General features: G+C 36.7%; 2 protein-coding genes across 2 annotated transcripts in view; one reads left to right on the forward strand and one right to left on the reverse strand.

Annotated features, from left to right (window-relative positions):
• LOC110100741 (cytosolic isocitrate dehydrogenase [NADP]) overlaps positions 1 to 7,762 on the forward strand; it is a gene marked incomplete in the record, with an annotated part of 11,866 nt that extends 4,104 nt beyond the window's left edge. The window contains 12 exon segments of the mRNA XM_020828391.2: positions 2,286 to 2,323; positions 2,457 to 2,534; positions 2,623 to 2,676; positions 2,755 to 2,856; positions 2,986 to 3,071; positions 3,175 to 3,278; positions 3,396 to 3,464; positions 3,540 to 3,655; positions 3,807 to 3,841; positions 4,349 to 4,491; positions 7,097 to 7,219; positions 7,309 to 7,762. Coding sequence (XP_020684050.1) covers positions 2,286 to 2,323; positions 2,457 to 2,534; positions 2,623 to 2,676; positions 2,755 to 2,856; positions 2,986 to 3,071; positions 3,175 to 3,278; positions 3,396 to 3,464; positions 3,540 to 3,655; positions 3,807 to 3,841; positions 4,349 to 4,491; positions 7,097 to 7,219; positions 7,309 to 7,390 — 1,030 coding nt within the window.
• Positions 7,763 to 8,967: 1,205 nt separating this feature from the next.
• Positions 8,968 to 26,083, reverse strand: part of LOC110100722 (CTP synthase 1) — a 21,820-nt gene continuing 4,704 nt past the window's right edge. Inside the window, exons 3-21 of the mRNA XM_020828365.2 lie at positions 20,351 to 20,437; positions 20,184 to 20,234; positions 19,961 to 20,078; positions 19,741 to 19,797; positions 19,559 to 19,623; positions 19,347 to 19,430; positions 19,213 to 19,263; positions 19,042 to 19,104; positions 18,854 to 18,900; positions 18,682 to 18,751; positions 18,529 to 18,591; positions 15,139 to 15,228; positions 15,021 to 15,059; positions 14,671 to 14,898; positions 14,506 to 14,591; positions 14,341 to 14,389; positions 14,081 to 14,161; positions 13,913 to 14,006; positions 8,968 to 9,192 (exon numbers count right to left, since the gene is read on the reverse strand). Of these exons, the coding sequence (XP_020684024.1) occupies positions 9,008 to 9,192; positions 13,913 to 14,006; positions 14,081 to 14,161; positions 14,341 to 14,389; positions 14,506 to 14,591; positions 14,671 to 14,898; positions 15,021 to 15,059; positions 15,139 to 15,228; positions 18,529 to 18,591; positions 18,682 to 18,751; positions 18,854 to 18,900; positions 19,042 to 19,104; positions 19,213 to 19,263; positions 19,347 to 19,430; positions 19,559 to 19,623; positions 19,741 to 19,797; positions 19,961 to 20,078; positions 20,184 to 20,234; positions 20,351 to 20,437 (1,608 nt within the window). The 3' untranslated portion in view covers positions 8,968 to 9,007. The remainder of the gene's footprint in view (positions 9,193 to 13,912; positions 14,007 to 14,080; positions 14,162 to 14,340; positions 14,390 to 14,505; positions 14,592 to 14,670; positions 14,899 to 15,020; positions 15,060 to 15,138; positions 15,229 to 18,528; positions 18,592 to 18,681; positions 18,752 to 18,853; positions 18,901 to 19,041; positions 19,105 to 19,212; positions 19,264 to 19,346; positions 19,431 to 19,558; positions 19,624 to 19,740; positions 19,798 to 19,960; positions 20,079 to 20,183; positions 20,235 to 20,350; positions 20,438 to 26,083) is intronic.

Below are 26,083 nucleotides of genomic sequence, written 5' to 3' on the forward strand. Positions count from 1 at the left end.
CCTTCAGCTGGTGCGGTATTTAACGACTTGAATCGAGCGGGATTTTCACACGGGGATGGGCAACTATCGCGTATCCGAGATGGCGCCGAATAGCAGAGGTATGGGGGACGACTGTAGAAGCGACGAGAGCAGTGATTCGGGGTGGATTTGGCTACATGTAATCATTTTGAGTATATTTTTTTATTTGGTTTTGTCTGTTCCCCTTGGTTCTAGCTCACAGGTCAACAATCTTGTAGTTTGAGAAATATTTCTTCAGTCATCTGTTCTGCTGAATGGATGTGCAAACATCCTGTGGTGTTTAACACTTGAATCTCTATGCATTTGCATCGATGCTTTTTCCATATATTAGATAAATTGTGAATACAAAATTGATTTCTGTCTATTTGATTTAATAACTATGGGAGGGGACCCTTCTTTTGTTCAGACACTAAATACATTCATGTAGCACTGCTCTTGGAATGACTTTGAACCTGACAATGTTAGGACATATAATGAGATAATGAACACAAATGATCATGTTAGACCGGTCAAGGAGGGACCAGCCTCAAGACGGACATGTTTTGCTTGTTACAGAAGGCGGACAGTTTCTGCTTCCAAACCGTGGGTCCAGCAGCCATCTTTTTAGGAAGGAATTAGGGTGGTTTAGGAGGAAAATTCAAAAGAGGGTCTGTTTAGATATTTCCTTTATTATTGTATGCTTTAAGTAGTATGTTTTCCTAGGGTTAGGTTAGAAAGAGTTTTCCTGAATTTAGTTTGTTCTTAGGGAGTTTTGGGCTCTAGCCGGCGGCTAGAGATTGGGAGAGCCGGATCCTCCTCTCCAATTGAGGATCCATTGTATCTTGTTGTTTTTCTTTCACTATTATCAATTAAAAAGTTTATTTTTGGTTATTCTTTCAAATTCTTCTCAATCCTATTTTTGCGAAGTGCTGAAATTCAGATTCAGCCAAAGAAACTCTTGGTTCTTATAAGCATTTCCTATCGGATCATTTGCACTAGTTGGCTGGTGTTGACCTAATGTAATAAAAAAAGAAAAAAAAAAGAAAAAAAATCCTATTCCCTGTATGATCTCCTCTTCCTTGTCGAATCCCATGTGCAAACCATGGCCTCCATACCCTCACATGTCATCCATGAGCTCACTCAAATTGTGCCGATGTCTGTCGTCTCTCCCATGCTCACTCGCACTCTCCTCCTCACTCTCTTGCTCTCTTCGCTCCTCTTTGAATTCTCGAAATCCTCAATTAGCGGAGTCATGTAGGGAGCTTGCTTAAGATGGCACTTGCAGTACCTGCAATGAGGAAGCCAAGAAGTCTTGTACAGAGCTCACTGAAGAAGACATCAATCTTATGGGTTCTCAAATTGAGGAATTCATGTTGGAGTTCATTGGGAGATGGCATCTTCATGACAAGTGATAGAGAAGGAGAAGAGTTTGGGGACTTGTGTATTTGAGTCTACTGTCGCTTGAACCTTGCTGGTAGTGTTAGACTGCTAGCCGCCTCTCTCTTTCTCCTTCTCATTTCTCATTATCTCTATCCCTCTCTCTTTTTCCTCTCTTTATATTCTCTCTTTCTCTTTCTCCCTTCCTTTCTCTTTCCCTCTCATTCTTCCTCCCTCTCTATCTTTTTCTCCCGCTTTCCTTCTCTCTCCCTCTTCCTCCATCTTTGTCTCTCTTCCCCCATCTTTCTTTTTTATTCTCTCTCTCTTTATGTCTCCCATTTTCTCCATCCGTTTTCTCCCTAAAAAGAGAGGAAAAAAGGGAAAATAAAAGAAAAGAAAGAAAAAAGTTGAGCAAAGAAAGGGTTTTGGTGCGCTTGCCTCGCCGTCATCGACCCCTCACATGAAGGCATAAATTTATGAATTCTCAGAACTCTCAAATTCTTGAATGCCATACGGCATACGCTAAGTACTTAGCTTGTGATAGCTTATCTTGATCGAGAGTTCTCTCGTATCATTGAGAGGTGTAACTAACCATAAGGATTTACGCCTATAGAAAACATGAATTTAGATCATACATCATACGGTCCTCGTAAAAATGAGGGCAAAATTATAGTGTCGTATCTGCAATCTAATTTGCTCAATAAAAATTTAACTCAGAACCATCAAAACTCTCTTAGCAGAGGCTGGAACGTGAATTTTCGAAGCTCCTAGTAGATCGCAATAAATTGATGCCTAAGAGTTTTGATTTGAGTTGCTAATAAAATTTTTGCCGGCTCTGAAGATCTTGATCATCTGTTAGATAATTTGTAATCTTTGATATCGGGCTAAAAGTATGTGTAATTCCATTGCAGGTATAATGTAGCAATCAAATGTGCAACAATTACTCCAGGTAAGGTTAAATTGGGAAAGTTATAAATTTACTGGGCTATTTTCTCAGAATTTGTGGTAATACTGTGGTAATAGAGTATTTATTTAAAATTTTATTTAATGTTACTTAACCTTTCGGGATTATGGGATGACAGATGAAACTAGAGTCAAAGAATTCAACTTGAAGGCCATGTGGAAGAGTCCAAATGGAACTATTAGAAACATTTTGAATGGTCAGATAATGTGACATGGTTGAAGTTTAGAGGTCACTCGGGCATTAATATCTTGCTTATTTTGATGCTGTGTATGCCTTTTACACAGGCACGGTGTTCAGAGAGCCAATCTTATGCAAGAATGTTCCGAGGCTTATTTCAGGTTCTTATGAACGGCATCAAATTCTGTAACTGTAAAATTTGATTTGTTATCCCTTCTTGCTACGGTATTTTTTTTCAGGGTGGACAAAACCCATATGTGTTGGAAGACATGCTTTTGGTGATCAGTACAGAGCTACTGATATGGTTGTAAAAGGGCCAGGGAAGCTTAGAATAGTATTTGGTAGGCCTCCAGCAGTTATGGCATAATTATGTGTTATGTAGAACCAAAAAAATGATCACTTTAGTCTTTCTTACTCAATTTAATTGAAGAAATGCAGTAGTGTTTGATGTATTGTACTTGCATTTGTAGAAGGAAAAGATGAAAATGTTGATTTAGAGGTCTTCAATTTCACTGGGGAAGGTGGTGTAGCATTGTCTATGTTCAATACTGATGAGGTTCATAACTTGCAGCTTTATGTTACTTGCGTGAAAGTTTTTTTTTTTCTTTTTTGATTTAAAGTACCATGCTAACCATCTTTCCATGATTTCCTGTAAACAGTCCATCCGTGCCTTCGCTGAGTCTTCAATGAACACTGCCTATCAAAAAAAGTGGCCACTATATCTTAGCACCAAAAATACAATTCTGAAGAAGTATGATGGAAGGTATGATGCAATTTCAGGATCAAGTTTGCGTTTTTCTCTATGTAGTCATAAGGAGTTACAGTTTTGCTGCAGCCTTCCCTGCTAATTTTTGGTTACTTGCTGGATGTGATTATTTAGATTCAAGGACATATTCGAGGAGGTCTATGAATCTAAGTGGAAATCCCAATTTGATGCTTCTGGCATCTGGTGAGTTTGTTTCAGGCATCAATGAAAGTTGCAGTGAGAATGCAACTGTTATCTTATGTTTGTTATTGGTGACAGGTATGAACACCGTTTGATCGATGATATGGTTGCCTATGCGGTTAAGAGTGAAGGTGGTTATGTGTGGGCTTGCAAGAACTATGATGGCGATGTGCAGAGTGACTTCCTAGCTCAGGGTCTGAATATGTTTCAATCTTTTCCATCAAGACTTTATTTGTTGAATATTTTGCCAAAACCCAAAGGATTTCACTATAAACAATCTGTTCCCCATGAAAGCCATTTGCTCTACTTGAACCATTTCTTCTTCTTTTCTTTTGGACTCTACAGGGTTTGGTTCCCTTGGTCTGATGACATCAGTATTGGTAAGTATATCTTATGAAATTCAGATTTTCTTAATTGTGTTATACTATGGCAAAATAAGTGGTGGATACCTTCTAATTCTAACTTAGGCATTTGGGATAATATTCGGTTAGAGAATTGGCAGGTGCTTTGCATAGAAATGAGTTGATAGATGCTTCTAACAGGGTTTAATCATGTGTTTATTAACTTATGCCCCTAATTCAAAAACATGCATGTGGAAATGAAAAATCCGCTGAATTGAGCATTTTATATTCAGCTTTGTACCACTGACCTGAAATTGTGACGAGGCTGTTGTGGTGGTGATGAAGATGATAATAATGATCATAATTTAATTTGTTAGACCATGCATGCTCCATGGTTGAAGGACTCAACCGGAAGAAATGATAATATATATGCCTAATTAGCTATTCAATCAAATAACACTCTTCATATGAGCGAAATTCCCAAAATTCTTATATTTTGCACAGTTTCTATTCTTATAATACTTGTGGGGAATTCTTTTGTTCCAGGTCTGCCCTGATGGAAAGACAATTGAAGCTGAGGCAGCACATGGCACTGTTACCCGCCACTATCGTGTTCACCAGAAAGGAGGTGAAACTAGTACAAACAGCATTGCCTCAATTTTTGCATGGACACGAGGATTAGCTCACAGGTAAACCAATATTTTGTATATTTGCTTCTTATCTATTTTTATTGGATAGAACATAAAAATTGTAACATAAGAGAAGAACAAAGCAAAAATTTTCAGCAGAGGAGTTGTGATAAACTAGTGTTAAATTTAGAGAATTGGACTGAGAAAAAGAATAATTTTATTATACAAAATTATTCCTATTTATAGATTTATGCAGGATATCTTAATAAAGAACCAAATAATTATAGAATAATGCATAATTGTCCTAATATAATCCTTCCTAAATCTGCCACCCGAATATGGATGGAGATCGACATGATCCAAGTGAGCCTCCTATGGATTCTCATGCTTACCGTGGGATCAAGGGATAAGGGATGACTGGGATTTAACACTCCTTAAGCTAGAGAATATAAATATATCATTCCCAGATTTGTAATTAGTCTCATAAAGGTAGAGTTATTTAGTTTCTTGTTTCACCATAGAGTTAGGGGTGTCAATATTGGACACGACCCGAAAACCCGACCTGAACACAACACAGAAATTTTGGGTTCGGGTTGACCTGAACCCGAATCGGGTCGGGTTTGGGTTGACCCGGAAACCCGGAAATGACTCGGATTGACCCGCTGACCGAGGTGCCCTGGTGACCACCGCTACCCGTGGCCAATCCAACGTAGTCGCGTGACCCTCCTGGCGCTTGCCTGCTGACCAAGGCCTGCCCGCCACTGCCCTGTTGTGGCGCTGTGACCCGAGTTTTGCCGTTTGTGTGAGTGCGTGACCGCGTGGCGTTGTGTCCCGAGGTCCGCCATCCACATGACTGTGTCCAGGCCTGCGTGCGGGCTAGCTGGGCTAGCCAGCTTGTCGCGTCCAACCATCCAGGTTCGCGCCCAGCCATCTAGGTCCGCGTGCCCGTGTTCCCGCGTCCATCCATCCAGGGCCGCGTGCCCGTGTCCAGCCATCCAGGTCTACACCCGCGTGCCCGCGCCCATGTCCGGCACCCGGTTTCGGGTCGTGTCGGGTTGACTTGAACCCGAAGCAGGTCGGGTTCGGGTCCTAAAAACCGACCGTTTGTAAAAACGGGTCGGGTTCGGGTTGACCCGAACAGTTTCGAGTTCGACCTGAACCTGACCCGTGACCCGAAATTGACACCCCTTCATAGAGTCCTTCATTTGGTCAAAGCTTTGGGAGGAAGGAATTAGCTTCAACATTGTCGCGACAAAGGATAGTGATGAAAGCTATCTCAATCTAGCCTGCAAGGTGCAGGGAAGCAATGAAGGATGAGATCACTAGTATTCTAAGGATGAGGGAACCATCTGATCGGGTTTACCTTCATCCTTCACAAACACCTTCCATTAATTCAAACAAATATCAAAATATTAAGCTTAAATTCTTAAAATTAAAATTGTATCAAAGTAATCATCAATAATCAAGAGTGTTCCCTCTCGAGTGGGAGGGATAATTAACTATGAGGGCTTGCGATCATAGAAAGTTTATTCCTTAGATCTAAATAAACCTTGATATAAAAATAAGGTGAAATCAAATTAATTAAAATTTAATCTACCACATGAAGAATGGAATCCTAGCTCAATGTGCGGGTTCAGGTGCATTTTTTCTTAGTGGATATATTTCTTGGGGGACATGGAAGCGCAATCAAGATTCTATGAAAAATTTGAAAAAAAAAATGTTTGAACAAAAAAAGAACATAATGCAACTCTGATAAAAAAGTTTATAGATAAGAAAAAAAAAACGAAAAATATCTCATTAAATGTCAAGGTGACTTTGTTGTGATTCATATGCATCTCGAATGTTTTGTGCAAGTTAGACATAAGACATTATTGCAAGGATCTGCAGTCTTTTTAATAAGTAGGAAAAATAGTTCAAATTTTTATGTTTTTGATTTGACTCATTATATATTTATTAGTCTTATTTTAACAATGAGGATATATTGCCTTGTTGAGGAACATTGAAACTTATTCAATTGTCTATTTTTTTGAGGAACATGAAATTTTAATTCTTTAGAGGATAGTTTTTTTGTATCCTAGGGGTTTGTTGCAATGCAAGCCAACAATCAGGTCGAATTGCCCAGCACTGGCTAGTTTGACCTTAGTCAGTTATAATTGGTCAAATTAGGCCACAAAATAGTTGAATTGGCTTATTTTCATTCCTTCTTATGCTCATTTTTATTTTGTGCAATTTTTATATTTTTATTTGATTTATTTTATTTGGGTTAATTCTCATCTTCAGAAATATTAGAGGTTTAATTTGAATTTTTATTAGGATTAGATTTAATTTCAAATGGATTTGTGTTTGAATTCAAATTATTTGGATTGATCCTTGGAATCCTATTTGTAATCCTATTTCTATAAATAGTAGTATTTAGAATTTAGGTGAGGGACATCCTTTTGATTCAGCTCCTTAAGCTGATGATTACTTGATGATTCATTTGAACACAAATCCGATTTATAGTAAAATCCCGTTAAGTCTAATGTCTTAATCCTGATTTGTAACTGCTACCCCCAATAGTATTGGATATCAATCTGAACTGAAGAAAATGAAGTCTATTTTCTTACTTTGTTTGACGTGCAAGAGATAAGTGAACAACTGGTTTTTGCTCTTCATGATGTAACAGGGCCAAGTTGGATGATAATGCTCGATTGCTTGATTTCACTGAAAAGCTTGAAGCTGCCTGCGTTGGAACCGTGGAGTCTGGAAAGATGACCAAAGATCTTGCGCTGATTGTCCATGGACCCAAGTAATGTTCACTTTCATTGGCTTATGGTTTTTAATGTTATTTAATCGTATAGCCCATTTGAACTGAAACACGAGCAATATTTGCTTCAGGGTGACCAGAGATCTGTATTTGAATACAGAGGAGTTCATTGATGCAGTATCTGAAGAGCTGGAGGCAAGACTATCTACTTAGATTTTGTTTGGAACGACTTTTTTACTATTTCCTAAAATAATTTTTTAGTACAAAAATTAAAATTTTTATCTTAAAAATTTACTTTAAGAAACAATAAAAAAAGCTGTTCCAAACGGAGCCTAAATCAAAATTAGGTGCTGAACACTGCAAAACGTATTTTTTTGGCCATATGGTACATGCAAGGCTTGTGAGTGCTTTCATTCCAACTAAAAATTTTGACATCTAAGATAAATTTTGATTTCCTTCACCACTGCAACGTTTTATTCATATGCTCTTTTTTTTTAGAGAACATACTGGATGAGCAGTTGATGGGAATCAGTGAGAATTCTCTGTTTATTTAGGTTCTGTTTAATAGTATTTGTTTGGTAGTCATTTGGATTGTTTATTAAAGTGTTTCTGTCTGAAGTGTTCATATAAAGACAATGAAATTTGGATGGTTTATTACGTCTGGAGACCGGACAGGCGGACATAGAGAATTATCTGATTTTATCTCTGTGAATAGTAAAAACATAATTATTGTTCATCATTGTGCTTTTATTATTCACCGTTGTACTTTTACTGTTCACAGAGACAACCAGACGGTTCTTTGTATCCGATCTCCGCACGTAATAATTTCTCTCTATTTTTTGGGAGTGCTAAAGATGATTATAAATTATTATGTGAATAGAATATTTTGGAAGTTGTTATAAAAATCAGCTTTCTAAACAAGGGCCTTATGCTGGATTCTGAATGTATTCGGAGATAAATTCAGATGCGTCACGTCATCGGATGCATTGAGCCCCAGTGATGTGGCATGCCCAGATTTGCATCCGAACACGTTCGGATTCCGCAAAAAATAATTTTCCCTTATGCTGAGTATAAGATAACAAATTATCAATTTTCTTTCTATAGGCACTATCAATGAAAATATACTCATACTCACATAGTAACATGGCTATTTTGAGATTTAAATTTATAAATTATATTTAAAAATTTATTCATATTTAAGTTTTATAAATAAATTTGAATAAGTCAATACAAAGATTTTGTTCGAAACAACTTAAAAAGGGAAAACGAATTGTATCAGAAGAACCTCATATAAATATACATCAAAATAACTATTTTGTACTACAAAACCTCTCAAAATAATTACTTTTATAGAGACAATTTGATAATCTTCTAATATACATAAAATGCTTTGGTGTTTTAAGTAAATGTGTTCCACATTTCTCAATGAGGGGCTTTTGATACAAAAATTTCTTTATATGAAGGAGGCAGCAGAAAAGAGAAAAAATCTAGCCTGTTCCAGCGTTAAAATCCTGGAACCAGCTCTACTGTCTGCAATAGTTGCTTACCTCAAGCTGCTGAAACTTTTTGCACCTCGAGAAAACTATTGCAGACCAGTTAGAATCCATGAAACCAAAAGCAACGCAGACAAGAAAACAAGAGCCAAGAACCCCGGCTTCGTCAAGCAACGCAGGGAAGAAAACAAGAGCCAAGAACTCCGGCTTCGTTTGGGATAACTTTCTTACTATTTCTTAAAGCAATTTTTTAGTACAAAATTTTATTTTGTTACTAAAAAGCTGATTTAAGAAACAATAAAAAAGCCGTCCCAAGCAAATCCTCAAGGGAGCGTAGTTAGATATGAACATCATTTCCATTTTCATTATAATGTCCATTGGACAAGCGTTTTGCATGTCTATTCTGGTAAGAGATTGCTAGGGAACTACTACTGCTTGTAGAGATTTCTGGTGGCAGCAAATTGATTTGTCCATCAGCTTTAAGAAAGGCATCCAGTTGTCCAGAAGATGCAGCTATTAGACCTAGGAAATATTCAAGCAAGGCTTCTGATGAGTTAGCCCAATGCTAAAGCTTTGAAAACTAGAATAAGAGCTTCAGAGTATGGCTTCGTTTGTGACGACTTTTTTACTGCTTTGTAAAGCAGTTTTTTAGTAAAAAATTTTATTTTTTGTGCTAGAAAACTACTTTATGCTGCAGTAACAAAGCCGTCCCAAATGAAGTCTATATCAACTGAATTTGTTTAGGCAAAAAGATGGAAAAGAAAAAAAGTAGAGAGAAGGACGTGGTGTCTTATGATAACAATTAAACCGTCTTTCTTGGTGTGACAATAATGTCTAGCACTAGCAATGACACCATTTACATTGAAAAGACATCAAAATGCTACTAAAATTTACATGAATAGAGGAGCCAAATAGGACAAATAAGATGAAGTTGTGAACACAAATTTGAAGATTAAATTGATATTAAGTTAAATACGAAAACACGAGAATGATAAAATGAGAATAAATTATAAGAAAATGAGAACAAAATTGAATTGAACAAAAGACTCATAGGGTATTTGTAATGAATTTAATAGCTCGCCAACGAGCACAAATCAAACCTCCCTTCATAGTTTAACTATCTAAACCATAAATTCGAGCTCAATGACTTAGAGAATGGCCAAACGAGCTCTGTATAAAGACAAAAGAAAAATACCATATGAAAAGAATGTTAAGATTATAATTTTGGGCCACCAGATTTGCAACACATGTATACAAGTGGATATAAGGTGTTGGTCTCAAAAAACGAAACGACGTGTGCATTCTAATGATTATCCTCGCCTGCGGATTTGCAACAAACTTATAAGCAGACAAAATGCAAGCAATAATGAACTGAAAGGTTAAATGGCAAGCACTCTTCAATGACAATGCATTCACGTGAAAAACTATTAAGCCAGCCCCCCTCACATATCTATAAATCTTGCAATCACATGGATGATTTTCAAACAAAGCGAAGTGGTCAAACCTGTTGCTCATCACAATTGTAGTGCATTGATAAACATATATGTTAATTACTAAAAAAGATGGCTCATACGATCTCGTAAACAACTAGTACACCTTGTGAAGAAACAATGCCTATTGTGAAAAGATAGTTTATGAATGAGACAAAGCAGTGCATTTAGTGTGTTTTAGGTTGCAGAGTCATTTTAACAGAATGAGCGGGACACTTAAAAATACTAAAAGAAATTTTATTAATGCATCTCATAAATGTATAGCACAAATATATTGAAAACATGAAAATGCACTATGTAAGTGCATTTTGTAAATGCACTGGATATCATTCAAACGTGCAAGTGTATAGCGTAAGTGCATAGTGAATCGTGCAAATACGTTGCACAAATACATCAAAAAGCTTGCACAACTCATCAAACTGATTAAATCATTCTACATGTGTGTGCTCCGACCAATACATTGAACTCCTAATTTTGAGGTCTGACAATATTGTGCGGGTTAAAAATGAAGAAAATCTAATCTCTTATGCTTTGTATATTATCACGCTATTATTTAAAAATCACTTTTTTTTTTTTAATAAAAAACACTTGTATGTGCTCCAACCAAATGGTTGAAATTTTAAATTTGAGATCTGAAAATACTGCACGAGTTAAAAACAACAACATCAAGCCTTTATCCCACTACGAGAGGTCGGCTACATTAATCATTTTTCTCCATTGTGTCTTGTTAAGAGTCAAATTCTCATTTAAATCTAAGAAAGAAATGTCATTTCTAATATTTTCTAACCAAGTCTTTTTAGGTCTACCTATACTTTTCTTAACAAGCCAAATCAAATACATCTACTCTCATAACCGGGTCATCTACCCTTATCTGCCACTGGAGCTACTCCAACCTTTTCACGTACATGCTCATTTCATATCTTGTCTCTAAGAGTACAACCACTCTTCCAACTGAGCATCATCATCTCTGCAACACTTAAACTTAATATTATGCTTCTTTTTTCATGGCCAACATTCTACGCCATAAAGCATTGTAAGTTTCACCACCATCTTATAGAATTTCCCTTAAGTTTGAGGGGTACTTTTCTATCACACGACAAGCCCGATCATTCCTCCACTTCAACCATCCAACTTGAGTTCTACTTAATAATATTCCCATCTATTTCACCATCACTCTGAACAATAGACCCAATATATCTAAAATGTGTACTTTGATTAATGACTTGATCGCCCAACATTACAATCCCCCACTAGATCTATTACTACTAAAATTACACTATATGTATTTAGTTTTAGATATACTCAAACAAACACCTCTAGACTCTAAGGTTGGCCTCCATAATTCAAGTTTACATTCAACTCCCGCTCTAGTCTTATCAACAAGAAAATATCATCAGCAAAAAAGCAACACCAGGGTACATCCTCTTGCAAATGTCTAGTAAGAACATCCATGACTAAAGCAAAAAGATATGAGCTTAAGAATGATCCTTGACGTAATCCAACATAAATAGGGAAATACTTGGTCAAACCACCTTGTGTTTGAACACAAGTAACAACTTTGCATACATATCCTTAATGACTTGATTTTTTTTTTTAAATTTTTTTATTTATCCTTAATGACTTGAATATAAGCATATTAACCCCCTTTTTTTTTCTAGAACTCTCAATAGCACTTCTCTTGCAACTTTATCATATATTTTCTCTAAATCAATAGATATCATATCTAGATCCTCCTTATTCTCTCTATACTTCTCCATCAAACCTCTCAATAAATATATAGCTTCCATAGTAGACGACCTACCCAGCATGAATCCAAATTGATTTTGAGAAACATTAGTATCTCATTGTAACCTATGCTCCATAAATCCCTCCAAAGTTTTAAAGTATGACACATTAACTAAATTCCTCTATAATTCACACAATCTTATGCATCACATTTATTCTTAAAAATGTGAATCAACACATTCATTCTTCGCTCATCTGACATCTTTTTAGTCTTTAAAATGATATAAAAAAGTTTAGTAAGCCAAAAAATTCCTTCATCTCCCAAGCATTTTTTACACATGTATTAGAATATCATTAGGTCCAACAATTTTTTGACACTTCATTTTCTTTAAAAAAAATATCTTTAACTTTGATTTTACTAATTTGCTCATAAAAAAATCTCTATTTTCATTTAAGGTGCAAAGGCTACTAAAGTCAATCGTATTCTCACAATTTTCATTGACAAACATAACAAAATATCTCATCCACCTTTGTTGAACATCCTCTTCCAATAAAAATACTTTTTGATCTTTATCCTTAATGCACTTCACTTGAACTAAATACTTACTACTCATATCTCTTTGTTTGACTAACTTATACATATATCCTCCGTATGTAATATATTATATAAATCATTAATAGCTAAATCTTAACATCGCATATATTACTTTCTTAGACTCCTTACAGACATCTTTAAATATTTCTCAATTTTCAAAGTTTTTATAAACTAATTTTTATATCAAAGTTTTTTATTTTTTTTATCTTTTCTTGCATATTTTAATTCCACCACCAATAATTTTTACTATTAGGAGCTTTTCCTTTTGATCCTACAAGCAATACTTTGCAATATTCTTAATATCACTAGCTATTTTTTTTCCACATAATATTAGTTTTCTCATGCACAGACAAAATCTTAAGATCTAGAATCTTACTTTCAAACATCTTTTTGTTAGTATTCTTTAAATGCTCTCATCTAATCTTATAACAATGTTTTACTTTATTTATCACATTTTATCATTTTATCTTAAAGTCCAAAATTAATAAGCAATGTTGGGTAACTATACTTTTACTCAGAATAACTTTACAATTTTTGTAATTTAAATAATTTATTTTTCTTATGAGAAAATAATCGATTTGAGTTTTACCATATGCGTTTTTTTTATCATAATCATTCTTATAAGTGATGAGATCCTCATCTCTTTTTTTAAATAAGTTGTTATCAATTACAAAATCATAAGCTATAGCAAAATCTAATATGGTCTTATCACCTTCATTAGTCACTCGACACTCATAGCCACCATGAATGTATAAATTAATTTGCCTGTAAGGGAACCTATATTTCAAGATCCTATCTTAATTTTAGATTCATGGATTTGCTTTTTTGGCCACATCCATCCATGATGTGAGAACCATTGCCTATTTAACACTGCACCCGAGCGCCAACGCAATGACCCTTGCATACTTCTCCCTGTATTTAGGCCATACTACAAGGGTTAAAAAAAAAAATTAAAGTTTATTCATTTAAAAAACACAAGTTTCAAATAGTGCACTACAAATTCCATTGTTGAGAATATGAACACACAACTATGAGAGACCAGCGCACAAATTTTTAGAGAGCCTACAAGTCCACATCAATATGCTCCTATAAATCACATGCTATTTCAAGTTCTATTCCCATGCAGCCTATTTAAACTTAGATTTGGTAGATGTGAGTATGTCAGTTAATCAGTACCAAGAAGGAAAGTCCGATTCATGAGAACAGGTGTGTAAGAAAAATTTTCAGTAGTCATCATCTCCTTAAAATTTTGATAACTGATATTATCTCATTTAACACAACATTCAAGGAAATATGACATTAGGAAAAACCTGACTACATAAAATGCAATCAGATAAAAATGATCAGGGTGTTGAGAGCTATTTCTCTCAAAACAACAACGCCTAGTCATATTTCTTTCGATCCTTAAGGTAACTAGGAAAAAGAGCATTACCTAAGAAAAGTGCGGATGGTTTTCCAGGCCTTGACTTGAATTCTGGATGGAACTGGACCCCAACATAGAAAGGATGGGATGAAAGCTCCAGTATCTGTACATGTTTTATAAGAGTTAAAATAGAAGCCCTTAAAAATTTAAATGTAAATTCGGGAGGTGCAGGAATACCTCCATCCGTCCACCGTCTTCGTCCTTGCCAACAAAAGCAAGACCAGATCTTTCAAGTTGCATAACCATTTCAGGATTGACCTGCAGTTCAAATTAATATATTGATTTATCAAAACAAGTTGCCATACAAGAGTTCCTATAAAGCATGGATTGGCATTGTGCGATTACAATGCTCTGTTCTTGATTTTTGAATCCACCATAACAAAAACTTCCACACAAATGCAAACGCACATACAACAAGCAAACATAATGGAACCAACCTCATATCTATGCCTGTGTCTTTCATCAACAAATTTCACATTCCCATATCTGGTAATTGAATTAAAATGCATAGATGTATCAGAACTTATTCAAGAATCAATAGAAAGTAAAGGACAAGCAAACTTATTGATAGTGCAGAAGATGAGGGGATTCAATGATCTCACAGTTTGGCAGATTTGCAATTTTTAACCTGGAAGTAAGTCCTTCTAGAGCCAAGCCTCATTGTGCCACCCATATGTGTTGCTGAAACCTACAAAAGAGCAATCAACAGTGAAAGGTGGAAACAAAGCATTAATAATTAAGAAGAATGATAATTAAAGTACATATACCTCTGGCATAAATATGACGCATGGGTTCTTTGTGTTAGGATCAAACTCTGTACTATTAGCATCTCTCAAATTCATGACATGGCGAGAAAATTCAATCACAGAAATTTGCATGCCAAGGCAGATTCCTAGATACGGTATGTTGTTTTCTCGGGCATACTTAGCCGCAAGAATTTTCCCTTCGACACCCCTATCTCCAAAACCTCCAGGAACTAGTACACCATCTGCACACTAAGTTGGAATTTTGTTCAGATTACGAAATACTGAAGTGTGATAATATGTAGCCAAGAGGATCAATTAAAATAAGGATTCAGGTAATTGAAACAGAAAGATAGCTGAGATTCCTCACTAACCTTAAGAAGGTTCCATGCCTTTTTATGAACATCAGGCTCCTGAACAAAGGCATCAAAAATGATAAGCAAGAATATTTAAAAAGTGAAACCAAACGGAGATAACGATCAATTAGCAAACCTCTTTTGCAGTTGCGTCTTCAAGGTCAGAGGCAGGCACCCAATCTACTACAAGTTTCCTACGGCAGGTTACAGAAGCATGAAGCAGAGCCTACATATAGATTGACGATAAGAGTCAAACAAAAGTTGGTAGTGTTTAGATTGCTTACGTGAGATCAATATGAACTACAAGTTTACATGTATGTTGGGTTATACTAGAACATATTGCTTTATTGCAATCAACAATCAAAAACAAAACAAGAAACAGCCAAAGACGGCCTGTCGGCCACTAAGAAAGAAACGAACCAAACAAGTAATCTTCCTCAAGAATATCAAGAAATTCTTGAGGCAAATACAAAGAATTTCCATGTATGTTGGGTTATACACAATTAGTCAGTAAACCATACATAGTTCTGACTGCCAAAATAGCAATAAAATAAATACGTGTGGTCAGTTATGAGTAATAATGAGGAAAAACAAGAAAAAAGACGTCATTTATACAACTTTTATAAAATACTCAAAGTTTAACAAGTTATATTTGCTTTTAAGGTTTAAAAAGGTGAAATTTGAAATCGAAGCATTTTGCGTTAGTGAGGCGGGGCGTAAGCCTCAAAACAAAAAAAATAAAAAACCTTCTTTAATTATAACATTTTTTTTTAATTCCCTATATTAATTAGCATTAGATTCAATGTAACATAAAATAAAGCAACAAATTAATAACACAACAAAGTAATCCATTATATTTAAATCATCATTTGATATTTTTTTAAGCTTGAACTCTACTTTGCTACTTTCTTTAAATTGATTATGAAGTATAAGTTATTATTAATTCAATAGTCATTTTAATATTAGCATTGATATCTTCATTCTCCTCATCATCAAATACATTTCTACATTTTTAATTTAAAATCTTTCACTATTTTTTGCCATTATTCATTCATCATTATAGAGCTGTCAATATTGGACCCCACCTGAAAACCCGACCCGAAAATTTCGAGTTTGGGTTGACCCGAACCCGAAGCGGGTCGGGTTCGGGTCCGGAAAACCGACCCGTTTGCAAAACCGGGTCGGGTTCGTGTTGACCCGGAAACCCGGGAACGACCCGAATTGACCTGGAATAACACAAACCTGAACCCGCGTCGCATAAGTCATCTTCAAATCGCCGTCGCGCAGTCGAGCGAGCCCCGCGTCCCGCACTTGTGCCGCAGGCTCGCGTGCGACCGCTGCCGGCTGCCTACGTCGCTCACTCGTGCCCTAACGGCTGACCACGATCGCTGCCGGCGCTGCCCCGTTGCCGAGTCACCCCACTGCCCCGCTGTCGCGCCCGCGCACGACCGCTACGGCGCTGCCGCTATAGCTGGCTGTCCGCTTCCACGGCTGAAACAAGAGGGTTCGGGTCCAGAAAATCAACCCGTTTGCAACGGGTCTGGTCAACCCGAACCCGAATAGTGTCGGGTCAATTTCGGATTTGACCCGAACTCTACCTGTGACGCGAAATTGACACCCCTACATCATTAGATAATATATCATTAACAAACCAAAAGATTTATTTCATCATCACCAATTATTCTCCTCTATAATTTGAAGTGTTTATCTTTCAAATTTTTATCAAACATAATAAAACCATTCAACCTTGCTCATTCGTACTATGGCTAACTACCTCTTTTTATTTGTATAATAGAATTAAAATTATATATATCATTGATAATAATATATAATAAAAAAATTATAAACTTAACTAGAATGAGGCGTTGCCTCAAAACGCCACGAGGCGTACACCTCATTTAAAAAAGACATAAGCCTCTCTAGAACTAGTGAGGCTTAAGCTTCAAGGCCCTCATTGTGCACCTCAGTTCGAGGCACACCTCGATGCATACACCTCGAACGATTTTTTAAATCATTGCTCTCACAGCTAATCATGCTGCGTCGTTATTGCGGACAGGAAATGCATGCAAAAGGTAATATGCTTAATATTTTCAAAAAGGACCACCTGAAAATTCAATTTAAACAAAGACTAACAACAATAAAAAATCAATAGTGAGCATCTAAAAGCTACCAGGAAATCTACCAAAATTCTGTAACGTTAACTGCTTAACGGTGAATTTAACCACGAAGTATTCGCTAATGAGATTTGCAACAATATAATGTACGAACCATGTCCCATATCATCTATGAAACATCTTCAACTTGCAATAATGAGAAAAAATGGTGTGGAATATGGTACCTTTTGATTCTAGCATTTCCTATCTATCTATTTTCTAAGTAGAACATTAAAATCTGAAAGTCAAAGAATGAAGATTAAAAAATACCGTTATAATCAACATCAGCGAAACCTCAACTATTGAAGCTGAATTTATTAATACTATACTTCTATGTCATGGAGGATAAGACTGCCTATATCAATACCCCAAAAGATCTTGGGTATTATCTTCAAGTAAACCAAACATATGCACTTTTTATTATAATACGAATGTTATGTCGAGATTATAGTGTTCTTATAATACTTGGTGATAGCTTTAGTCCTTACTAAGAATTTGAAAAAGAAATATCCTAGAGTATTGCTAAGCATGAATAGTTGCCCTTGCTCATAGTAAATGTGAGGATTCTTTTCCCCAGTGAAGTAAAATAGTGCGATTGTTTCTCTACTAGCTTGCAAACGAAGGATTGAGCTTTTAGTTGCAAATATGTGCAAGTTGCATCTGAATGGAAAGTTGGAAATATGTGCAAATGTGCGATAGGATTAGATTAGGTTTTAATATTAAATCCTTTTTAATAAAAAATAATAATTTCCATGTTGAGGCATAAACCTCAAGCCGAACAGGCAAGGCACGATTCAAGTCACGCCTTAGCCAAACTAAAGCTTATGAATCCAAATAACAACTCAAGGCACGCCTTAGACAAACTAAAGACTTACCTTACCATATATGAATCCTCAAAATTTTTTTATATGAAATCATACGATGCTTCATATGAGCAGTATTAATAAAGACTAACCTTCAATCATCCTACATCATCTGACACTTCGGACAACAGTCAACAAAAATGAAAGGAGAGTAAGTATTCATAAAGCCAACTAAAATAAATTAGGATAAACTTAATGATGATAACGACTATAAGCAATCAGACTCAACACTATATATGTATGCACCTTCTATGGCTAATTGATTGAATACAACATACAAACCATTATTAGAGAGGAAAACTTTTTCATCTTGGCATAATGCTTAAAAGATAACCTTTATGTTGTTTTTACTTTCTCATACAATTTCCAGAAAATATACACAAGTGAACAAAGTGGAGGTAACATGTTTTAATCCCTACATTGCAAGGTAAGTTTTGATGGATTTGAGGAAGCATTGTTATATTGAAAGTATAGTTGATATATATATATAAAGATTGGTTGTAAGATCACCTTTAGAACGGAGAGGTATGAGTCAGAAAGACCGGTATATTTACCAACCATGGCAATTCTTACCTGAAATATATTGTATATTAGAACTTAGAAGATGAAAAAAGGTCCATTACAATGATGGTGCTTATAAAAAATCTCGTCAGTGCAACCCACAGGATCGCTCAAAGCATCATAGATTCTAGCCCTAGCAGTCCACTCATCCAACATGGGTTCTTTTGCAACTCTGCATTAGAACCAGTTAATTTGAATGAATTTCTTTGTGATACACTTCATATGGTAGTACTAAATAATTAAATAATTAACTCATAAGGTCAAGCAATCAGACCCTTGTAGGTTTAGTGCTTTCAAGATGGCCTCATGCCCCTTCTGGTCCTGTAGAAACACAAACTATCATGTTCTAGACAGGGTGGGGTTCTATTCTAAGCAGGGTTGCCCTGCTCTGTAAGAAGCACTGTCAATAAAAGAAATAAAAATAAATTTATTGAAATCCAATGTTGTAATGAGGCAACCTACCCTCAGGAGTAAGGGAACATGCCAAATGTTTGGAACATCATAAAGAGTCAAAATATTTGAAGCCTGGAAAATCACTTATATCAATCATCAAAGGTAAAAATTAAGCTACTGCAGCTTGTGGAAACAATGCACATAAATTAACTGTTGAAATTTTAAACTTAAGATACGGACCGGCACATGGCAAAATTGCGTAAGCTTTTCCTTAACATTGTCTTCCAAAGGCTGTCCAAGAAGTGCCAGCACAAATTAACAAAATAAGATGATTACATGTGACCTAAAAGATAATAAAAGGGCAAAAGAGAGACCAAAACACTACGGCAAGCAAGAATATTTGGTGTCAAACCAAGCCCTCTTAGTCCCCGAACGCTATGCTGAGTTGGCTTAGTTTTCTGCAAGTAAGAGGACAATAATACTATAAATTTGAGCAAGTTTCAGCAACCATGTCAAGGTTGATGGTCAGTTATTTGCAGTAGAAAATTGTAACTGGAAACAGATAAAATCAGGAAAAGTTATAAACCTGTTCACCAACTACATTTAGAACTGGTACAAGGCTGACATGGATAAGACAGAAGTTTCCAGGACCTGGTGTAAAACCACATTGAGAGCTAAGATCAATAAAAGTCTGATGAGTAATGCTAATCGAAACTAAAGTTAAAATATCAAACAACTTTCAGGAAAGCATCTATATAGATTTCTCACCTACACGATAGGAAAATTGACCAAGTGCTTCAATAAATGGCATGGATTCAATATCTCCTGCATCAAGAAACAAAAAAGATGATTTTTTCCTTCGTTTCTTGCTTGGAATACTATAGAGGATATTGCAGACAATGTAAACACAGACAAAGGCACGTAAGGATCACACCACTATGATTCTTTGTTCGGTAATATCAACAAAAATTTCAAAACATATTATCACCTATGGTTCCACCCAGTTCTATAACACATACATCAGCTGGTCCTTCATTTCCATCAACAGGAATAATTGCTACCCGTTCAATCCACTCTTGTATAGCATCTGTGATGTGCGGTACAACCTAAGAGCAACATGAGTTTTAGAGCCATCATGAAAATAATAAGTGTTACCCATAAAAATCATATAACAACAATTGATGATAGGCAATAAGGCAAGTGTTTCTCACCTGAACAGTTTTCCCCAAATAATCTCCCTTTCTCTCCTTGTTAATAACAAACTAATCAACCATAGTATTAAGAAAATAGAATAAGGATTCATATCTTAATTAAGTATATTATGCCTTAGTAAAAAGCAAATAGAACGGCTCAAAAAAGCTTAAAAGAAATATCCAACCTGGTAAATCTTTCCAGTAGTAATGTTGTTATCGCGAGTCAGCTTGATATCCAGGAATCTTTCATAGTTACCAAGATCCAAATCCACCTTCCAAATGAAATGAAATGAAAATTATTAAGATCACATGGAAATGGCAATGTGAATGTCAAAGTTTACAAGCGTCATTAAATATAAAATGTTTGTATTAAGCCAATTAGCCTAAAAGTTGAACATTTATTTGAATCCCACTAACTTCTATCTATTTTCCTTTTTAATTGGTTTTTGCGTTATTATATGTAGATGCCTAGGATATCATCGTATCATGAAAATTTCATTAGAATTTGAATCTCAACCTGTGGGCTCCGAAAATTTGAGCTTTAGGGGCCTCGGCCTCTCCGCATTATATTCGGGGAGGGTTTTAACAGATTAAATTCCGGGAAAATTTTTCGGAAGGCAGATTAGATAGAGATAAGGCACTAACCAGAAATTTCGCCCACTTAACGAGAACTTTAAGATCTGAGTTCTAGTTTCCTATAAGTGCAAGCCACTATAATTAATTACTCCTCGCAATAACGAGAGAGAACTTTTAATTAAGGCTAGTCGTTGAACATATGCGTAGTATCCAACGTATACTAGCAGCAATTCTAGATGTAAAATTTAATATTTAAATTTAAAAATTCACCACCTTGCACTTAAGCATATGGTGAGGAAAATAATGATGAACCCGATCAAAACCCCATAGTTCTGTCATCCTAGGTCATCATGGTCCCTAGTTTGCTTAGTTAAAGGAGATAGTCGACCAAACCTAATGGAAGGACCCTTGTCCGCAGCTATTGCTTTGTACAAGGGTAACTTGTAAACTTTGGGTGAGTGTTTGTCTAAGGGACAAATTCAAGTCAACTTTAACTAATATAGAACTTTGTGCCCTATCGATTATACCATATAATTCATTACTTAATGGAAAGTAGCCATTTGGAAAAATACGAGCCTCTAACCATGACAATAAGATAGTTAGAGGGATGCAGTAATAATCGTTTACTACATGGAGCCATATTGGCCAAACCACCGATTAGAGAACCAGTCATAACCATACCACGTAGAGCCGTTTGGCAATGCCATCGATTAGAGGAAATGCCACATCCTTACTGGAAGGATATTACTTGAGATTGAATTTGAATGATATTTTTGACTGGACATTTACTTTTTGTGAGTTATCATTGAGTTCATCGCCCTCACCAAATGGTTGCGGAGGGTGGATGAAGTTTGCTTTAAATTTTAGATAACTAATTTTTAATTTTAAATATTAGTATTCTTAATAAATATAGAGCTTTAGAGTTTTGGTAGAATTAAAAAATTAAACCCTCAAGTTGATATTAACTTTCAACACGTCCATCATCAGGGATTAAAGTATTTAGTTATTTGAGAACCTTATCAACTCTATTCATTCATTAACAGAGGATCGGGTTTTATTATTGACCTCATGAGTTATCATAAAAATGCTAATAATCGAGAATTTATATCTTTATGATAAGCTTTATTTAAAGAGCCTTTGAAGGCTTAATGTGAATTTTAATATGCTAGATATGTGATTAGTTGTTCATTTGTTCATCTAAAACATGTCGATTCCAGTCTTTTCGAGGAGGAGGATGAATCTTGAATATTTGACCCGCACAACATTCTCGAACCTTGAATTTAAGAGTTCAAATCAACGGTCGGAGCATATGCAGATATTTAGTTTGAAAATTGAATTTCATCTTAGTGAGCATTTAAACCCATACAACATTTTCAAATATTGGTGTTTGCAAATTTAGCATGCTTGTTGGAGCATCCGCGGGTAATAAAAATATTCTTTTAAATTAACATGCATGTTTTTTAATATTATGGAATGCTTTTCAAGGCGATAGAAATCTTCTCAGAGCTGTTGCATTCTTCTAGAGGCTGTTGCACACTTTTAGAGGCAATATGATGTATAACGGGTATGGAAAAAAGGGGACATTTGAAATTTGAATTTCTTGCTTTAATTGAGATCAAAATATTATGAATAATTAAATCAAATCAAATCCAATTAGAAACCTAATTAGATTTAATTTAAGTAACTTTCCTAAAATGGGCTATCTTAAATTAGGATAGCATTTCAAATTCAAAATTACTTAGAATTTGAAATCAAATATTTTCCTAACTTAAATCATTTGATAAAAGGAAAGTAATCAAAGGGGAATTCAAATTTTGGGGGCAAAAGAGGAATAAGTGGATTAATTTACTTCCAATTGGAGAGGTTCTCTATTAGAAAGGACTATGGATAAATTCGGTCAAAGGAGGTGGGAGAGATTTGAATTGTTTCCAAAGTGGAGTGGAGAGTTTTAGGAAACAATTCCTAATCTCATTCATGAGGGGAGGGGGGCTATAGAGAGGGAGGGAGGAATTAATGAGGCATTTAATGCCTACTTAAATTAATAAACTAAGTTTGGAAAGAAATATTTCCTCCCTTCTTAATTAAAAATTTAAATAGAAATTGTTTTAGTAAGTTTCCTAAAATAGGATTTTGTAAATTAAGGAACTCTTTCAAATTCAAATTAATTTGAATTTGATCATAAAGAGAGTTACCAAAATTATGAAATCTATTTTAGGAAGGTTATGGATCACGTGAAGAAGGGGGAGGAGGCAAGGGTGGCCGGCGGTGAAGGGGTGGCCGTGGATGAAGTAGGAGGTTGGGGAAACTGTATGGCCGACGGTCAAGGGAGGAGAAGAAAAGAATTTAGGGAAAGAAAGATACAACCACGAGCCCGGACACATCCTACAACTGACGGATATTACGTTGCCCTTCACCAAGGGACTTCAGGCCACGAGCCCAGACCCATCCTGCGGCTGGTGGAAGATATGAATTCCTCCCATAGGAATCTCACCCAAGTTCTCTCCAAAGAACACAAGTGCAAATAAAATTTCTTTTCTTAATAATTCATCATTACATTACACAATCAAGGGCCTCTATGTATAGGCCTAAGAAACTAAAATAAGACACATATGCCCTAGGGCTTACATAGGACAACCCTCTTAAGCAAGGGTAAAAAGAGAAAATTCATAATAAAAATTACAAATAACAAATTAAGATAAGGTGGAATGATCTCGGCCCGACGATCGTCATCACCTTCATTGAAAATCTTTATGATCGGATGTCCGCATCACAATATGCATATGTTTAAGAATTTATGTTTTAGTGCATGAGAGGGATTTTAAAAATATTTAAATTTTATAATTTGTGCAGGTGATTATCATTGGAGTATGCACAAGATTTCATTTAGGGGTCTACAAACGCCTTCTGTCCACTCACACGAGTGTTGGAGATCTGGTGGTGTGAAGGTGAATTAGGTTTTAGCTGCTGTATATAGGAGATATATTGTTTAGTTCATGTGTTAGACCGGTCCAATGGACCGGTCCAGCCGGTCCACGCGGGACCGGCCTAGCTACACGAGGCAGAAGTTCCGCCTCCCGCACGCCCGCCGAGATCAAACATGGCCAAATAGGAAGGTTTTTGAATGGATTTTAGGAGGGAAATTGATTGTAGGGACTGTTTAGGGAATTCCTTTTGATTTGTATGCATTAAATAGTTGATTTTTCTAGGGTTTGAGTATCTTGAATTTGATAGAAATTTGAGATCTCTTAGATTTAGGTTTTCTTTGGGCTCTAGCGGCATCTAGAGATTTGGGAGAGATCGATTCTCCTCTCGAATTGGGGGTCAATTGTATCTTTTCTATTTTGTTGCATCTCCTAGTGGAATACAAGTTTCTACTTTCAATTTTCTCTCAATTTTCCCTAAACTGCGCTGATTTCCTGCTGTCAACAGCAGAATTTTGCTGTTTCCTTGTTACAAACAGCAGTTTCTCTGTTGTTTGCTTACCGATTTTGGTTAGGATTACTTGCGAACTCAAGTATTTCCTATCAAATTGGTATCAGGGCATCGTTTTTGGGACCGTTGGCAGCTGAAATCCTGAAAATTTCAGCAGTTTCTTCGTTCCCGGAATAAAATCGTTGAGATTCTTTGGAAGAACGATGGTCGGGAAGAAGGTAGAAGTCTTGGAAGGCGAAATCGAACAATTGAAATCCGATTTGGAGGGAAGAATTTTCGATTTCCAAAATCAAATCACATCCAACAAGGAAAGGATGGAGGGGAAGTTCGCCGTGTTGGAAGAAATGATGAAGAAATTACTTGAAATGAAGACCAATCCGGCGACATCGGAAGTAAGAGAGACCATCGACGGCCATGGTATGGGAGGAAATCCGAACCCGTTGCGGGGGAGGAGGAATTCAGAGGTAGAGATCCTGGAGGAGGAGAACGACGTGCCCCCTTTGGAACCGCTTTCTAGAGAAGAGATGAGTAGGGGACACGACAAACGGGAGGCTGATTTTGTCGGAAGAAGAGAAGAATTTCATCGCTCAGGTGCTTAATTTGAAAGAATCCAGTGTCGAGGTGCTGATTTTGAAGGGCGAAGAGAGGAATTCCATCGCCGAGGTGCTGAATTCGAAAGAATTCAGCGTCGAGGGGCTGATTTTGAAGGAAGAAGGGAGGAATTTAATCACCAAGGTGCTGAATTCGAAAGAATTCAGCGTCGAGGGGCTGATTTTAAAGGAAGAAGGGAGGAACTTCATCGTCGAGGTGCTGAATTTGAAGGAATTCAGCATCAGCGTTGAGGTGATGATTTAGAAGGAAGAAGGGGAGAGTATGAAGAGAGATTCGAGTATAATCGTCGGAGGGATGATCGGGACACTTGGGGAGCTCTTCTTCTTCGAGGAATGGGAGGTTATGGAGGAGTCAGGGGAAACGGAAGAGATCCAAAAGTGAGGAAGTTGAAGATGCCCATCTTTGAGGGTGAGGATGGTTATGGGTGGATTTATAAGGTGGAGCGATATTTTGCTGTCAATGGGCTGACGGAGGAGAAGAAATTGACAGCGGCGGGAATGTGCTTAGAGGGAAAAGCCTTAGCCTGGTATCAGTGGCGTGACAGACGAGAGCCTATCCGGAGCGGGCAGGAGTTCAAAGAATGCTTATTAGAGCGTTTCCGAGCAGATGAGGGAGGAGATTTCTATGAGCAATTCTTTGCCCTTAACCAGGAAGGCACGGTGACAGATTACCGGAAAAGGTTCGAGTATCTTGCTAGTAGGTTGGACCATATCTCGGAGTCAGCCCTGGAAGGAAATTTCATGAAGGGGCTGAAACCAGAGGGAAGAACAGCAGTCAGAGTGTTGGAGCCAAGAAATCTAGGTAAGGTCATGGAGTTAGCCCAGTTGGTGGAAGACCAGAAGAAGTCTGAAAGAGGAGCTCGAGTAAACTGCTCAGGAGGTTCTTACAGAACGACGACTACTTGTCTAGCACCAAAGGGGCCTGCATCAAGCAACATTAATGAGACCACCCGGGAGAAGCCAATAGGAGGAGGGAGTGGGGAAAATTTCAAGAGGCTGACAGAGAAGGAGATGCAGGATAAGAGGACAAAGGGGTTGTGCTTCAGATGTGATGAGAAGTACATGCCAGGGCATAGGTGCAAGGACCGAACTCTTCAGGTTCTCCTTGTCTGTGATGATGAAGAAGACAAGGAGGGTGATGGGATCAGATCTGGAGAGGAGGAGAAGTTGCACCTGGATGTGGCAGAAGTCTCTCTGAACTCTGTAGTGGGATTCACTCCGAGCATACTATGAAAGTGAAAGGAGAGATAGCTGGCCGTGAGGTGGTGGTGCTAATTGATAGTGGGGCTACCCACAATT

Source organism: Dendrobium catenatum, unplaced genomic scaffold (assembly GCF_001605985.2).
Source record: "Dendrobium catenatum unplaced genomic scaffold, ASM160598v2 fragScaff_scaffold_338, whole genome shotgun sequence".
Classification (NCBI taxonomy): domain Eukaryota; kingdom Viridiplantae; phylum Streptophyta; class Magnoliopsida; order Asparagales; family Orchidaceae; genus Dendrobium; species Dendrobium catenatum.